This window comes from Chenopodium quinoa, unplaced genomic scaffold (assembly GCF_001683475.1).
Source record: "Chenopodium quinoa cultivar QQ74 unplaced genomic scaffold, ASM168347v1, whole genome shotgun sequence".
NCBI lineage: Eukaryota > Viridiplantae > Streptophyta > Magnoliopsida > Caryophyllales > Amaranthaceae > Chenopodium > Chenopodium quinoa.
Window position 1 is genome coordinate 1,380,330 of NW_018742244.1, and position 17,498 is coordinate 1,397,827.

At 35.9% G+C, this 17,498-nt stretch overlaps 3 protein-coding genes across 3 annotated transcripts; 1 reads left to right on the forward strand and 2 right to left on the reverse strand.

Moving 5' to 3' along the window:
• Positions 1-6,468: 6,468 nt before the first annotated feature.
• On the reverse strand, positions 6,469-7,833 carry LOC110737072 (zinc finger MYM-type protein 1-like). Its single transcript, XM_021917444.1, has one exon. It carries the CDS (start codon positions 7,831-7,833, stop codon positions 6,469-6,471), a length of 1,365 nt encoding a protein of 454 aa, XP_021773136.1.
• A 3,231-nt stretch (positions 7,834-11,064) lies between these two features.
• On the forward strand, positions 11,065-12,988 carry LOC110737767 (golgin subfamily A member 6-like protein 2). The gene is made up of 2 exons (XM_021918114.1): positions 11,065-11,590; positions 12,209-12,988. Exons 1-2 carry the CDS (start codon positions 11,402-11,404, stop codon positions 12,944-12,946), a joined length of 927 nt encoding a protein of 308 aa, XP_021773806.1. The 5' UTR covers positions 11,065-11,401; the 3' UTR covers positions 12,947-12,988.
• A 657-nt stretch (positions 12,989-13,645) lies between these two features.
• On the reverse strand, positions 13,646-14,812 carry LOC110737773 (vacuolar iron transporter homolog 2-like). The gene has a single exon (XM_021918123.1). The coding sequence runs from the start codon at positions 14,655-14,657 to the stop codon at positions 13,755-13,757; it is 903 nt and encodes a 300-aa protein (XP_021773815.1). The 5' UTR covers positions 14,658-14,812; the 3' UTR covers positions 13,646-13,754.
• Positions 14,813-17,498: the final 2,686 nt, after the last annotated feature.

A 17,498-nucleotide genomic window follows, 5' to 3' on the forward strand; every position in this document is an offset into this window, starting at 1 on the left:
TGTACGTGCAAAAAAAATGAAATAAAAAATGCCATTAAGCAAGCATGACCTCTTTCGGTGGAAACAAGCATGAAGCATGTTAGTTGTCACTCTTGTTTGTTTTTAATTTAAGTAATTGTAACTTATTTAGCCGAGAAACTAATTATTTTTGCTTAACTTAGGATCCAATTTTGTTTACCTTGATCTCATTCATTAAATTAAATTTCTAATAAGGTTATTTAGGTTTATTTTACAATTACAATAAGTTCACATCAGTCAAGTTTATAATCATTTTAGATAAATGTAAATCAAATGAAATAAACGCCTAAATTAAATTAATGTTCATGAATATTCATGAGCTTTAGGGCCTGTTTATATTTACTGAATTGAGCTGAATTGAACTGAACTGATTGAAGCTGAACTGAACTGAACTGATTGGAGCTGAACTGAACTGAACTGAAAAATTAAAATGCATTAAACTGAACTGAACTGATTAGAGCTGAACTGAACTGAACTGAACTGATTGGAGCTGAACTGAACTGAACTGAACTGAAAATAAGTAAATATGAACAGGCCCTTAGCTCCTTTTGTGTTTAGAGAGCCACAAGGATGAGGGTGAGAATTGATCACAACGAACTCTTGGAATCGAGAGAAACTCTAACCACTTGAACTATTCCTCGTTCTCACCTTTAGCTCGTTTTCTTCGTTCATGTTCATAACCTCTTTTTGTTTTCTTTTCATTTTGAGCATATCATGTGGTCTCTCTGTTGCATTAGCTGCATACACAAGTATTTGGACATGTGGAAATAGGAATCTATATACTTTGCGGAAAGCAAAAGACTTTTAGCAACTTATCATATCATGGTTTACCTTTTATTTCCTGCCTTTTAATATGAAACTACTCATATTCTTTTTGACCTGGTTTTCCATTTATGCTAATCACATACTCTTTTTTAATCTCTTTTTGTATTTTGTACATAAGGTTGGATTAATAGTCCTTACCCATAATAAAGAAAACATATCAAGTTAAAAAAATTTAAAGGAAGTACGGATTATTATATTGTATTCACTGGTATAATATGATTGTAAAATCTAACGGTACATGTTAGAAAAGCATCCTATGATACATCATAGATTCCTGCAAAAGCATGGTAAAGACCATTAGTAAGATTAAAGATTGCACATGACAAATGGGATTTTGTGTTGACAGAGGTATTGATGCAATAAAAATAGTACACAAGATTTTTAGAAATAAGGAATTTATTTATTATAGACGAGTGTTCCTTTTTCCTAAGTAATTATATTATAAAAGGTACTGTATCTCCTTAATCACCTTTGGAATGTCCAATTTTTACCTTAATTTGCTTTATTTAATCACTATAATACGTTTTGTATTTTTGTCTTCATGTGTCAAAAGGTTAGTGGATGTTGCATACAGGGTATATACCTGCTTTTGGGAATTTAGATTATATATATAATCAGTTTACAATGTTATTTTAATCTATGTTTAGTCATAATACTAGGTTTTTCTTTTTAATTGTTCTTGCTCCACACCCCTTGTGCGTCTAAATTTATGGTAAGAACTGCATAAAATAAATATACAACACGTACTTTTATTCACCATTGGTAAAGATTTAAGATCTCAAAATGTTGTGACGTATAGAATGGATTACAAGTACTAGATATCTCATGTGCTATTGATGTCCAAAATAAAGATATACGAGTATTAACCATCTTTGTATATGACTGAGTTGGACATAAGGTGATGAAATTTATTTTGATAGTGTAGTACGTCCATATTTTTTAGGGGCAAATCTAATTAGGTACTTAATTGAACATTTAGTTATCACAAACTAATTTAAGTTTTTGCTCAAAGTACTCCATTGCTTAAACTTATAGTCTTATAACTTTTTACCTGGCAACTATTTAAACAATTAAAGATTATAAAAGGTTAATATTGTAATGTCATAATAACTAATACTCGTACAATATTAAAATATTATTGTAATGTCTTCTATTACATTTGGTTTTTCTCTTAATACTAAATACAAAAGTTTGGAAATAAGATAACGAATAATCAACGAGAGATAAGAAGTTTGACCGTAACTAAACACCTTGAAAAGATCTCCAAAATACTTTCAAATAACACAAAGTTGACAGGTTTACAACCTAGAGTATATCATAAAATCAACTGTGGGCCCTGTGGCCCACACGAGCAAGGGCGAAGCTACATGGGGGACGGGTGGAGGCCCGGCCCCATGGACTAATTTTGTGGCCTTTAATCTTAACTGCTGGCCCCTATAAATTTTTCGAACAAATATTATATCTGTTTCATATTATTTGCAACGATTAGACATAAAGTAGAGAGAAAAAAAATGTATAATCGTTGCAAATAATATAAAACAGACGTACTCCCTCCGTGTATTTAATAAGCGTTACAATTTGACCAAACACGCCGAGGCACAAGTTTGACCATTAATTTATGTAATTATATATTAGTAAAATTATAGAAAAGTTGATATTATGAAAGTATATATTATAGCGAATCTAACGATGTATTATACAATGACATTTATTTTTTATATATTGGTAAAATAATCAAGTCAAAATCATTATGTGAATAATGAAAACAGCGAAAACACTTATTAAAACACGGAGGGATTAGTAATATTATTGTTATAACTTAAGTTGTATTTAATGATTGCCGCAGCGGTTTGAATACCATTGTTTGGGGTTTAATTAGATCATAGGATCAAGCCTATTTTCACATTAATTTTTTATTAAAGTTTTAGTCGGCCCCTATAGCTTTAAAATCCTGGCTTCGCCCCTGCACACGAGAGTACCAAAATTTGGGCCAATATGGGCTTGATTTGGACCATTGCATCTTGCATATACGGAGGCTAATAAAACAACAGCCTTCAGTAGTTTAAATGTTTAATGCTTGAGCTTAAATATGGGCAAAATACAATGTCAAGAAACAAAACTTAATGTCAAAAAGTATATAAATAAATATTGAAGATAATCCCATACCTTAGATTTGAAATTTGTTTTCATTCACCTTCATTTAGATGAGAAAAGTAGCTAATGATAATGACAATCAAGAATCAACATAACATCTACAATCTTCCTCACCTCAATGTTAATTATTGCGAGATTATTGCTAATTATTTACTATGACTTCCTTAATTTCAAAATAATTTTGCATATTTGATTGTATAAATAAAATCTTGCAAACAATGAATATAATCTCATTTTACTAACTACTCCGTAAATTATTATAATTTAGTCAATTTCATGGGACAAGTAAAATGAGATAGAAACATTATTTTATCATTCATATTTTCAAATGATATTGCATATGTTATACTTGGTATCTTTTTAATGTTCAAACTTAGCATATTTTAAATAAAAATATATAAAAATATATAAAAACATGTTATTGCAATTCTATCAAGGAATAAGACAAGGATGAGAGGGAAAAGAAAGGATAAGGGTAGAGGAGAAATGAAAGCCAGGGAAGAGGCAGTGCAAAGGTAGAGCCAACAACATAAATGATCAACTTGTTAAGTAGCTCTATCTTTGCGCAACCTCTTTCCCGTCTTTCATTTGATATCTCTTCTGTAGTCCCTCTTTCCTCCCTACATGTCTCACCTTATTTAATACTCTCGACACATCAAATGGAAATACAAAAATACCCAAGCAAACTCGTGAATACAATCAGCTATATTGATATAATGATTAAAGAATGTGTAGAAAAATTGAGAAGAAAAAAATTATATGCATTTACAAGCCTATTTTTGTGGTTTGTATATATTGAATGAATCAAAGCTTGGGACATGATAATTAGGTCGTTAGTTGATTGACTAACAAACTGCAGTACCATTAGCTAGTACAACTGTACAACTATGAACAATATTAGTCGTTGCAGTACAACTTATACAAATATAGGGTGTTAATCAACCATATTTAAAGTGTACTACTATTACTAAATTTAAGCAAATTGAAAACCCAATAACTATATTTGCATTGGTCAAACCAGCCCAACTTATTTTGGACCTTTGATCCAACGTTTTAATGCTGTGTTGGCCCATGTGCAGTACATTTCTATTTAATAAAAAACAAGTGCTTTTAATTAATTCTGGTTTTAGTTGAGATCATATTTTCTAGTTTTAGCATATATAAAAAAAAACACCAAAACACTATTACTATCAAATTATTTCTGGTTTTAGTTGAGATCATATTTGATAGTGAAGGACAATCAAGTGCTTAGAAGTTAGAGCTTCATATTTTTTATTTATTATTAAAAAAAAAAAAGTACTTAGAGCTTACGGAGTACCTCTTAAAAAAAATCTTAGGACCAATTCTCATCTAACTGCCATTGTCAATTTGTTGCTCTCTAAACACCGAAATCGAATATTTGTGTTTTTGTCCATCCTTTTCTTTATTATATTCATGAGCGATATGGGCCTAAGATAAGCCAGCCTCATTAATAATTGAAACTGACTTACCTAATAATTGGGCTGAAAGGCCCACCTTGCAAGCCATTAAAAACGTGGGGCAAGGCACAACATGGTTCACAACTTCATACGCCATTGAATCTGGGTTTATTGCTAATAAGGTGGGACTTGTCTAAATTTGATAGTAAAATAGTGTTTTAGTGTTATTGATTACGGAAAAGGGACTAGTATTTTAACTTTTCAAAAAAAAAAAAAAAAAAGCAAGTAAAAATGGAACAAGCACAAAATTTGTAGTCCCTCTTTCCTCCCTACATGTCTACATGTCTTACCTTATATTCACGAAGTGATTGGCACTCTCGACGCATTGAATGAAATTACAAAAATACCCAACAATAAATTAAACAAACTACTATGACAAATTAGAGATATAAGAATTACAAAGTATAGAATAAGATTTGTGAGGAAGATATTATACGCATTTATAAGCTGCAGTACCATTTAGAGGTTTATTTGTAATATTGTATATATATGGAATGAATTGAATCAAAGCTCGAGACATGATAAATTGATGAGTAGGTCGTTAGTTGATTGACTAACAAGCTGCAGTACCATTAGCTAGTACAACATGGCACACACGCCATTTAATCTGGTTTATTGCTAAAAAGTTGGGTCTGGTCTAGATTTAATCGGACATAAAGTATTGAAGATGTTAAAATACACGTAGTAAGTAAAATTATACAAGTAAATAACAACCATGTTGATAATAATAGTTTTAGTTTTAGTGTTAGTTATTTATTTATTTTATTTGTTTACTGACATATAACAGTTTCTTGACATTATACTATGAATACCAAATCTGAATTCAGAGACAAAAGGAGTAGACTATGACTTACTATCAAATTACATTGCATTGCTAGCAAAGAAACAATTTGTAACAAGGAAAAAAAAATGGAACAAGCCACATCAAATTTGTATAATTTTGCAGATCACACCCGTACATTATTATTATGGCATGTTCTTAGAGTTGCTGATGATGTAATGTCATTTGATAAGGGTACCTTTGACCAGATTATTTCAAGGTTGCAGAAAATTTTTGATGGGAAAAAATATTTGCTTGTGTTAGATGATTTGTCTGGCGAGGATCCTGATAATTGGAGATATATAGAGCCTTTGTTGTCTTATTCTAGTCAATACGGGAGTAAGATATTAGTCACATCGCGGTCCAGCCTAGAGATGGCAATGGATCGGATTTGGATCGGGTGGAGCTTTACCCGCATCCATCCATTATCCTAATTGCTTCATCCACATCCATCCGTCATCCACTTCACCCATCATCCATATCCGTCCGTCCATCATCCACGGATGAAGCGGGTGGAGCGGATGACAAATGGATGAGTACTAAAATGAAAAAAAAAACTCAGATAAACTTTAATTTTTGGTTATTTATATAATAATTTTTTTAATTTATTAATAAAAAAAAAACAATAACAACATATTGTTTGAAAAATTAATTTACAACAAAAAAAAGACAAGTAATTTTCTTGCACATTCTATATTTTATTAGTAAAATTCTTTGATTAAAAATTTAATATATGTTAAACGGATGGGTGGATGGTTAGCGGGTGAAAAAAATATCATCCACATCCGATCCGATCCGATCCATCATCCGCTTCATCCGTCACCCGCTTCTCATCAATTTAATTCGGATTTTCGTCCATTTATTTTAAGCGGGTGGGGCGGGTTAGCGGATATCCACTTAATATTGCCATCTCTAGTCCAGCCCCATGGAGTGTCGTAACCTTCAACTGACAATGGCTGAAGGCGCACCTTATGACAGTGGCGGAGCCAGGATTTTCAACTTGGGGGGACAAAATGCTTAACTTACGAAAAGCTTAACAAAAAAAAAAAAAACAAAAAAAAAAACTCACACACAAATTGGTTAATACTTAATATTAAAATTTCAAAATACAAATATATACTTAGTCATACAATTCAAAATGATGAAAAAAATTACATAAACATTACATTAAAATTACAAGTTCATTCTTCGAGTCTTCATACTTTGAAATCGATCAATAATCTTTTCGTCGGAAACTCGTAAGAAGACATCCTTCTCAATAAAAGTGACCAAACAATCATTCATAAGTTGATCACCCATGCTATTTCGCAACTTGTTTTTGACACATGTCATTGCAGAAAACACTCTTTCAACACTTGCCGTGGCAACGGGAAGAATCAACATCAACTTGATAAGCAAATGAATAAGAGGAAAAGTCTTATGCTTATTGGTTTTAACAAGCATCATAGAAAGAGAATTAAGGTCATTTAAACCTTGAAATCTTTCATCATTTAGCATATTCTCCATGAATACATCAAGTTGATATTCAAGAGCCATCAAATCAAAGCTTGAAAATTCTTCGGGATAAAAAGAGGCAAGTTTAAGTACCTTATCTTTATCAAAGGATGAGAAGTTATCTTTAGGACTTAAACAAGCCATACATAATAGTAACTCCATATTCCTCTCATTAAATCGTTCATCAAGTTCTTGAAGATGCAAATCAATTAGTCTTAAGAAAATTCCAACCCGAAAATGATGTTCATTTGTTGCTTCTTCAACAAAACGTCTTGATCTTCCATGAGGAACATAAAGAGAATCCATAGTGGGAATAACAACACCATGTTTAGTGCAAAATGAAGTTACCTTGTTTAAGAGAGTATCCCATCCTCGCTCCCTCATTTTTTGCAACACCGTTTTTGTATAAGTGACAAGTTCCATGGCATTTACAATATCTTGCTCCTTTCTTTGCAAAGCAACACACAAATCATTAGTGTATCCAAAAATAGTCAACATCAAGTGAGCAACAAAAATAAAGTCAAATGACTCTAATTGTCCTAAAACAATTTGAGCTTTGAACTTATCTTCCGATGCACCATGCTTCCCAATTTGTACAAGCACCTTAATAATTGTAGGAAATAAGAGGATGGCATTTAAAAGTGACTTGTAATGAGAACTCCAACGAGTATCCCCGGGCCTACTCAAACCAAGTTCTTGATTTAAACCCGATCCACTCACAATATCCCCAACATCCAAGGCTCGAGCAACTTCTTGAGCTTGATCTTGACGAATCATTTCTCTTCTCTTGCAAGAAACTCCAACCACATTCAACAAATTTCCAAGTATCTCGAAAAGCCAACCACAACTATCATTCTTTTTAGCAACGGCAACTAATGTTAGTTGAAGTTGATGAGCAAAACAATGTATATAGTAGGCACTTGGAGTATCATTCATAATCAAAGTCTTAAGGCCATTTATTTCACCCTTCATGTTGCTAGCTCCATCATACCCTTGCCCTCTTATCATAGATGGGCTCAATGAATGTTCAACAAGTAAAGACATGATTGCATCTTTAAGAGTTAAAGCGGTTTTTGGTTGGCAAGGTTTTTTAAGAATATAACCCCGGTTTAATACCAACTTCATTCTTGAACAAGTAACATACAAAACAAAATGCAGCATCTTTTTCAATACTATATTCAAGCCAATCCCATTTGTTGAACCAATGAACACTAAAGCGACGCAAACCAGACACTTGTCTTGTAGGGAAGTCATGAGTTTTTGGTTGGCAAGGTTTTTTAAGAATATAACCCCTCCTAACAGCATTTCGTTCATTTGCGGGGTAATCCATAATGTTTATTCTTTTTCCCGGATCATGAGGAAGAAGTTCAACATCATACACCAAATCTTCCTCTAATGGTACATTACTATTACTTGAACCACCCATTTCCATACTATTTTCTTGACTTTGAGGGGAGCTAAATGAAGGTGAGTTATTGGACTCATTTTCATTGGACTCATTTTCATTGAGTTTCGTTCTTTTAAACAAGAATTGTCGAAGATCGGGTTGTTTAGTTGCCTTTGATTTGTTTGAATTTGGTGAATCGTTTGACATTTCCTAATTAAATCGAAAATTATATATCAATTTCCACAAGACCACAATCCACATCATTACATAATAACAAAACCTAAGAGGCTAAGATTTTAAATTTCTAATTCAACTACACATTTCAATAATTTACAATAATTAATAAATTTAAATTCACATTTCACAAAAACAACCAAAAACTCTAACAGGGGAAACAATCAAACATTCAAACAAATATAAATCAATAATCATTTATCAATTCAAATTATTCAATAATCAATACCCACAAGGCCACAAATGACAAATTCACAATAAAAATATAAACAATTAAACATTTAAACAAGTAATAAAAATATGAAATTCAGAATTAAACATTCATTGATTCATACCTCCATTGAAATGCATATGACGAACAGACGAAGTGTCGATCGAAGACTCGAAGTCACGCTGTCACGCTGTCACGAACTCACGAAGACACGAACAGACGAACTCACGAAGTCACGGGCTCACGGCTGTCACGAACTCACGAAGACACGAACAGACGAACTCACGAAGTCACGGGCTCACGGCTGTCACGATTCACGAAGGACGAAGGCTCAAGGGCTGAAGGGCGGCTGTTGAACCTCGTCACCAGGGGGGAACTGCCGGCGAACGGTGGACGAACAGACGACTAGGCGAGTAGGCGAACAGACGAAGTCACGATTTCACGAACACACGAAGTCACGAAGGAGGAAGGACGAAGGCTCAAGGGCGAACAGACTGCCGGCGAAGTGGACGAACCTCGTCACTGCTGCGAACGGTGGACGAACAGACTGCCGGCGAAGTGGCGAACGGACGAAGGCGAGGGCGATTGGGCGAATCGAAGACGAAGAGAGAGAAATTGAAAATTGAAAAACTTAGGGTTTGGCTTTGGCTGGCTGGAAAGTAATTGCATTTTTTTTTTTTTTTTTTTTTTTTTTAATTTTTTAATTTTTTTTTTTTTAATTTTTTTTTTTGAAAATGGGGGGACAAGTGTCCCCACTCGTCCCCTTCTAGCTCCGCCCCTGCCTTATGAGTTGGGAAATCTCCATGAGGTAGACGCTAGACATTTGTTTCAGAGCATAGCATTTAGAAACATAACAGAAGAAGAGAAAAATTCCCTTTTGACAGACATTGGTCTAGAGATTTGTAATAAGTGTGCGAATAATCCCCGTGTTACAGCAATCATAGCTTCAATTCTTTCTTCTGATCTTACTCTTAAGAAACGGCAGTATTTCAATGATTATCTACTCACTAGTGTCGAAGATCCAGTAAGATTTATTCTATCATTGGACTTAATTCCATAACTCCCTAAACAGGAACAACAACTATTGAATTACTCTTCGTTGTTTCCTGTTGATTATGAGTTTAATAAGGTAGAATTGAATCAGCTTTGGGAGGTTCAAGGTTTAGTCGATGAAGTACCATGGGATGTTACTAGATCAAAAGAAGCATTCAATTCTTGTTTTGAGGAACTTCTTAACAAGATTTCATTCAAATGGTGTGAGACGTTTTAAAGGGGAAACGCTTTTATATACCCCTGATTAAGTTTCCCCAAGGTTTCCAAACTTTCAAATGGTGTGAGACGTTTTGCAAAGCCAGGAAACTTTCAAATGCATTTCGAAACGCGTTTCGAAACGTAAAACTTTTCCGAAACGTTTCGGAAATGATACGTCAATGAATTTTGAAGTTTCCGTGCATCAGAGGAGGTAGCTACAAGTGGTTTATGCCTCAATTTAATTAATTATTAGGATGGGTGATGCACAAAATAAAAAATTTTGTAACAAATTGAAGTCGAATCAAGGAACTAAACTTGCCAATCTTTATCTTTTCATCTTCTTCTACTTGAATTCCATTCTAATTAATTTTATTGCATTGCTTATAAGAATTGACATGGACTTTTACTTCTTTTTTTTATGTTGATATAATCATAAACACAAATTCTTATATGTTAAAGGGGTGAATTTGTTAGTGTTTTAGGAGTTACACCATCACTGTTACAGGAGTCACAAAACGTATTGACATTAGATGTCAATACTGTTACCAAAAAAAAAAAAAAAAAAGTTGTTACCTAAATTGAGTTGTCATAAAGTGGTATCATTTCTATTAGTATTTTCTAATTCCTATTACCATTTCTATTTTTTCGTAAAAAAAAAAAAAAATTACCATTTCTATTTTACTCTGCTCAATTCAACTCTCACTTAATAAAAAAAAATAAAGGGGTATAAGTAATAGTGGATATTATGTGAGGAGATATATATATAAACTATACTTAGAGCCTGTTCTCATTGAGTGAACTGAGCTGAACTGAACTGAAATGAATATTTTATAAGAGAAGGAAATTAAGAGCTGAGTTGAGCTGAACTAAACTGAAAATAAACGTATGAGAACAGACCCTTAGTATATAAAAGAAGATGTTTAAAAAAATGATGCACTTAAAAACGATCAATTTTAAAAAAGATGTATATTAAACGAAAAAAGGCTCCGAATCCACAAGCAATGCCAACCGGCGAAGGAATAAAAAAACATCGATCTCAAGATCTCTTAGAATCGGGAGGAAAATTCTAATCACTTGAACTACCTGGCCTCTCACTCTCGTGATAAATAAATGGTAAGTGCAAAAGATTAATTATATTATACGTTGTAAATCACTTCATTTATCCAAAGCACTCAACATAAATATACTGTTATATATTTAATATTGATATTTTTTTTAGTAAAATTTAAATCGTAGAATGATACGGAGTATCATAATTTAAAAAAAAAGGAAAAAACAAAACAAAACCGTGTAATCAGTCTTAAAATCAGGAAATTTAAAATTCTGTTACCAATTACATCCTTTTTTGTTTAAAAAAAAAATTAATAAGATAGGAAAATTTTAGAATTCGAATAAGAGTAAAAGTATATCTTTGTGGCTTATATGACTTGTATATATATATATATATATCCTAATATTCACTGTGATCTGTCTTAAAAAAAAATATTCACTGTGATCTAGGCTCAAACAAAAATTAAAAAAATTAAAGGATGGCGGATGTTAAGTTTGAAAATTTTGTGTTCGAGTTGGAGAGATTGGGATGTTTAGGGTTCTTATTATCTTTGTTTTTATCAATATATTTTCCTTCCCTACATCTCTTTACGGCCATCGTGCAGCTAATAGTTGGTGTAATTTTCATTGTAACTAATATTAACATCCTCATTAATTTCATTCTTCCGGTAACTATTCTATCTCTCTTGTTTTTATGTTTTTATTGTTTTAGATCGAGTTATTTTTCGTTAATTATGTGAAAATTGAATTATTTTTTTAATTGTTTTTGTTCGTTTGCACTATACTGACTATGGAGTATATATTGAAGTGCTTTAAGTTTTTAGGATTATTTTTGTTAGGGTAAGTTTAAATTGTATTACATCAATTGATTATGTGGATTTTTTAAGCTTCAATTGGTTTTATTTTTTCTCCGATATCTACCGTTTTATTTTTAGAGAATAGAAGTTTTACTCCATACTTCTTTAACTTTATCAAATTTGGATTTTAAAAAAATTACGAACAAAATTATCATGATATTTTATAGTATATTTTTAAATTTTTTATGAAAATTAGTCAATTTGATCCCTACTCGTACATCGCTCGAATCTGTATGATAATCAATCATAACAATTTGTATAATTTGTGAGATTATAGGTAGTTTTCATGTTAAATTACACTTAAAATAATTTGTTTTTATTACCGCACAGGTATTGAATATATAATTAACTAGCGTGTTTTTAAATACTAAGTATAGATAAATTATGATTATCCCGCATATATAATATCATTATCATACATGTTTGTAGGAAACAACTTCAGAAGCATCATCAAAGGATGAGAAACTAAAGCAGATGCAAATATACGTTGACGAACTAATAATGGAGAAGAAGATGTGGGGGATGGAGAAACAAAAGCTTATGAAACAAGTATCAGAGGAGAAACAGAAGCTTACGGAACAAGTAACAATGGAGAAGAAGATGAGGGAGGAGGAGAAACAGAAACTTAAGGAACAATCAACAACGGAGAAGAAGATGTGGGAGGAGGAGAAATTGAGCCTTACGGAGCAAGTGGAGGAAGCACGAGCACGAATCGAGTTGTACACATATGAGATGATCTACCTCAAGAAGTTGTCGAAACTCGAAGAGCAAGTCAAAAACATGGAGGAGGAAAGAGAAGAGTTTATGAAGAAAAATTTGGTGAATGGGGATGGGAAAGAAAAGGATAAAGATAAGGAAAAACTCGAAGAGAAGTGTAGGAAATTAAACAAGGAAAAGAAGGAGCTTTCAAAGGTGGTTGAAGAGTATAAGGTTTACGAACAAAATGTGGGTGAAGAGTTTAAGATTTACCAACAAAATTGGGAGTTTGAAAGAAATAACCTAAAGTCACAGATTGATCACCTATTTAATGTTATTGCAAAATATGATGAACTTAATAATCGCCAACAATATATGATTGTACTCCTTTCAGGTTTTACCGACCAATACCGTCACAATGCGGCCTACCAGAGTACTGAGGAAACAAGCGATATGTCACCTGATTACTAGACTTTAAATAGTTACATTTTAGTGGTAGAAATTTATTTCATTATTGATTGGATCTTAATTAATTTGCTTTGTTTTTGTTTTATCATCATTTTTTAAACCGTTTTACTTCGTATATAATTGTTATCAACTCCAATATTTCCTTGTAAATTTAAGATGATAATTGTTGATACACATCCCTAAAGATGAGACATAACTAGGTACCTAAGCTACATCTCTCTAATTTTGTTATTGGTCAGTTAGTTGATTACTATATCAAAGAAACAAATTAATGGACTGTTAATCTGTTATACGCATTTCCACTCACATTATATGACTGCATCATTAATACAGAAAACAGGCTAGAAAACTGCCTGAAACTGCGTTAATTAATCACATGCATTATTAGAGCTTACCGATTTAATTTAGGGGAGAGCAGTACTCTTTACATGCCCATTATTAAGTGCACCTAAATTAAAGTAATACAAGTATTTCTCAATAAATCTCAACACAGACATACAAGTTCTGTTTGATACTAACGAAAGCTTGGCCTAATAGTAGAATACCTAGATTTCGGGTTTTGATCTTTATGTCACATGATTCATCGAGCATAGACAAACTAGGCCAAACTTTCCCCTACCCCAAATTTGTTATAGGAGTCTGGTGGATTAAGGCTAAATTTAGGGCGGTTAGGTCGTTTACTTTAAATTATACATGATCAAATTAATTTAAAACTACAATGAAATTTCATTCATTCATATAATTCAATGATGTACGTAAACGTACAATTTTCTATTACAACAATATAGAGTTGAGTCACACTTCTAGGTTGCTATATCCCTGTAAAACCGACCAACTTTGTCAGCCCAAATGTGAGTCCCATGGCTATCCATCCACCTACCAAGACTCTTATTGATGATCTCAAGGCCGGAGCCTTTCCTAGGACGGCCCCGAGCCAACCAAAGGCGAATAGCGCGAGTGTTACCGTTACTAGCACTGAGACCAACCTTGCCTTGTAGGACTTTATGAATGCGGCTGCAAGGAGTGGCACCCCTCCTCCGACTGCAAATGCCGCTGCTGAAGCAGCCGCGGCACATAGCGGGCTTGGTAGGGCCCGCTTTTTATCATCCAGGGAGCCAGGCGGGCTAGGATGGTCCTCTTGGTCACGGAGGAGTTGTGCAAGCTCAGCATCCCGTTGGGCCCAAACCGACGCAAGCTCGCCTAAGGCCATGCTACACGCCCCACCAAACAAGCCCGCAAGCCCGGTTTGAGCCATCGTACCCGGGTCGGGCCAGACTGCCCCGACCCCAATCATAAGTGAGGCTACAGATAGGAGTCCGTCATTCGCCCCAAGGACCGCGGCCCGGAGCCATTGGGCACGTTTCGAGTAATCCGGGCCATCGGACTCGTGTTCAATTTCGATGCTTGGAGTGATGGTAGGCTTCACTTGGTTGAAGGAGGGTTTTTCATTGTTGTTAGAATGATTAGAAGACATAAGAAAAACTTTTGCAAGGACAAAAAAAAACTGAAAAAAAAATAATGAGAAGTTTAGGAAAATGAGAATGAAGCTTAATGATGTTTTCCTAAGATTAAGGCAAGAGAGTGTGGAAGACACACTCAGGTTGTTAAGGGATATATATAAGCAACTAAGCAAGGGTCTTTGGCGTGTGGAGGGCACACTTTTATCACTATTCCTAATTTTTTTCAGGTGTGTACGTAAATGAAAAGAGAACATTTATCATATTCTCTTTAAATAAAGTATTTCATAAAAATTTAAAGCATATGGTAAAAGTGATTGATCAAGTGATAAAAAGATGCTTGGTGTGTTGGAAAATTGACGCACCAAATCAGATTATATATAAGGCGGTGTTGCATGATGTAAATTAAAGAATCTTGAGTGTTCATACCTAAAACTAAATTTGTGAATGGGTTGTGATTAGGGGATTTTGCTCCCACCAATCGGAATGCGCCACGTGGGCCAATCAGGTCCTGCCAAGTGTCCCCCAGTTGGAACTGTCAGGGCTTGCCACGTGGCACACGCTTATTCGTCCACCTTGGACCTGTTATGTCATGACACGTGGCATACTCCATGCCTAATGGAGAAACCGGCCACCCAGGCCCAACTTCCGAGGGAAGCCCAATCAGCCCTAGGTTAACCTAAACCTAGGATTGGCGCGTCTCCCAAGGTTATAAATACCTCCCTTAATCCTCATTAAGGGGGGATTACGGAAAAAACACACTGATTACACCCAGAGTTACAGGCTGATTACGCTAAAAACTCACATTAAACACTCTCACCTAGAGAGACCCACTCACTTTAATTTCCGCATTAATTACTCCTTAATCAAGTACTAACTTGACCGTTGGAGGCGGAGCTCCCACCACCAGGAGTCTCCGTTGTTTTGCAGGTACAGGCGTCCGGTTCCAGTCTCGGAATTGTAACTCTCCCGCAGGACATCAGAAAACCCCGAAACATTTGGCGCCGTCTGTGGGGAGAGTACTTCTGAGATGGCATCCAAGTCTGTACCGACTCCTGAAGAGAGGCGTCCCCTAGACGACCCTCAAGTTCAGTCGGACCACGATACTGAGAGTGAATTTGAAGTTGAAGCTCACACAACTTCAGACGGGACCCTAAGGGCCCGACGTACCCGTCATACCGAAAGGAGGGAACGGGAACATCTTCATACAGGAAGCGAGCCAGCAGGCGCACCGCCTGTTCGGCAACAGCCGACTGATGGGTCTTCTCCCATCACAAGGAACGAACTCATGACTTTCATGAGGGACTTCAAGGGAGAGATTCAAGAGTTGATCAACAAAAAGCCGCCTGCTCTGGTCAAGGAGCAGTCGGCTAAGAAACCCTCCACTTCACTGAAGAGGAAGCCAGTTCAAGGGCGAGAGGCGACTCCTCATCCTAAATCTAGGAAGCGGGAGCCACCTGCCCTTGATTTCACAAAATTCCGTTTTCCTACAGGAAATAGGAAACCTGTTCGTCATATTCAGGCGGACGGGTCGAAGCAAACATTCACAGACGCTCGGCTACTGCTAGAGCAGAAGAAGAGTGACCGATTGTCAGAGTCGGCCTCTACTTCAAACTTTCAAGACAGTATGCGAAATGCCTCGATGAGGCATACTCAGTCGTATCATGAGAGTCAGTCAGGCGGCACCTCCCGTCAGTCCGGCTTTCATAGCGACCAGGCGGTACCAAACTTACCATTTGTGCCGCAACAACAGTATTTTTTTCAGCCACCTCCGTTTGGTGGACCTGCAGCAAAAAACGTCCAACCTATGGACTGGCAGCTACGGTTGCTTAGACTTGGTGAACAGCCGCCGACCTTCTCCAAGGAAATTACTGAAGCCGCTCAGCCGGCCAAAGTGAAAAATGTATTAGTAGGCGTCTATGACGGCACTACTAACCCAGAAGACCATCTTATGGCCTTCACCAACCTGATGTACCTTCAAGGGTTGGATGATCCCACCTGGTGCAAGTGTTTCCCAGCGACTCTCAAAGGAATCGCACAACAATGGTTCGGCAACCTGTCGACTGGTTGTGTAAATAGTTTCAGGACGCTTGCTTACTTATTCACCTCCAACTTTTCCATGAACATCCCTGCGAAGAAAACGACCCTTGATTTAGGAACAATTCAGCAGGGCGAGAAGGAGGGTCTTTGTTCTTACATCAGGCTGTTTAACCTGATGAGAATACAGATTCAAGGGTTACCGGATGAGGTAGCCTATACTGACTTTTTCAGAGGTCTCAAGGACGGGTCGACCTTCAAATTTGACTTGGTCCGAAAGAGGGTGGCGACTCTTCAAGAGGCCTTGATTGAAGCGGAAGCCTATATACAGGCGACTGATCTTTGTAGTACGGGAAAACAGTCGGACGGTAAAAGGTCCGACAAAAGAGAAGGACGACAGAAACAGTCGTCAAACAAAGACGAGAAAAGAAAAGAGGTCTGGGCGGCTGATTCCTCTAAACAGCCGGCCCAGAAAAAGAAAAAAGAATTCAAACCATACTCCCCAAAGTATGCGTTTATCAAGGATAACCAGTTTATCCTAAAAGAAATCAAGGGACGGATCTCTATTGAGAAGCCGGTTCCCATGAAGGGTTCTGCAAACAACCGGAACTAAGATAAATTCTGTGCTTATCATGATGATGTTGGTCATCACACCAATGACTGCATCAGTCTCATGCGGTATCTGGACCGCCTGGCTGAGCAAGGTGATCTTGACACTTATGTCAAGAAATCTACGGGGAACACTTCCTTAAAAAAGCAGTCGTCCAACAAGAAACAACAGGCCGACAGCTCCGATACAGATGATGCAGTCGTCTACACCATTGCAGGCGGCTTCTCAGGAGGCGGCCCCACTATTAGAGGCAACAAAGACAATATCAGGCGGTTAGATGTAAATTCCGTTCACCAAGAACGGCCGTCCAAATATTCATTTCCTGAGATTGTCATCACTGAAGAAGATCTAGGAGGGGTAAGAGGGCCGCATGACGACCCTATCGTTATTGAATGTAAAGTGGCCAACCAGAGAGTTGGCCGAATCCTCATAGATACCGGAAGCTCCTCAG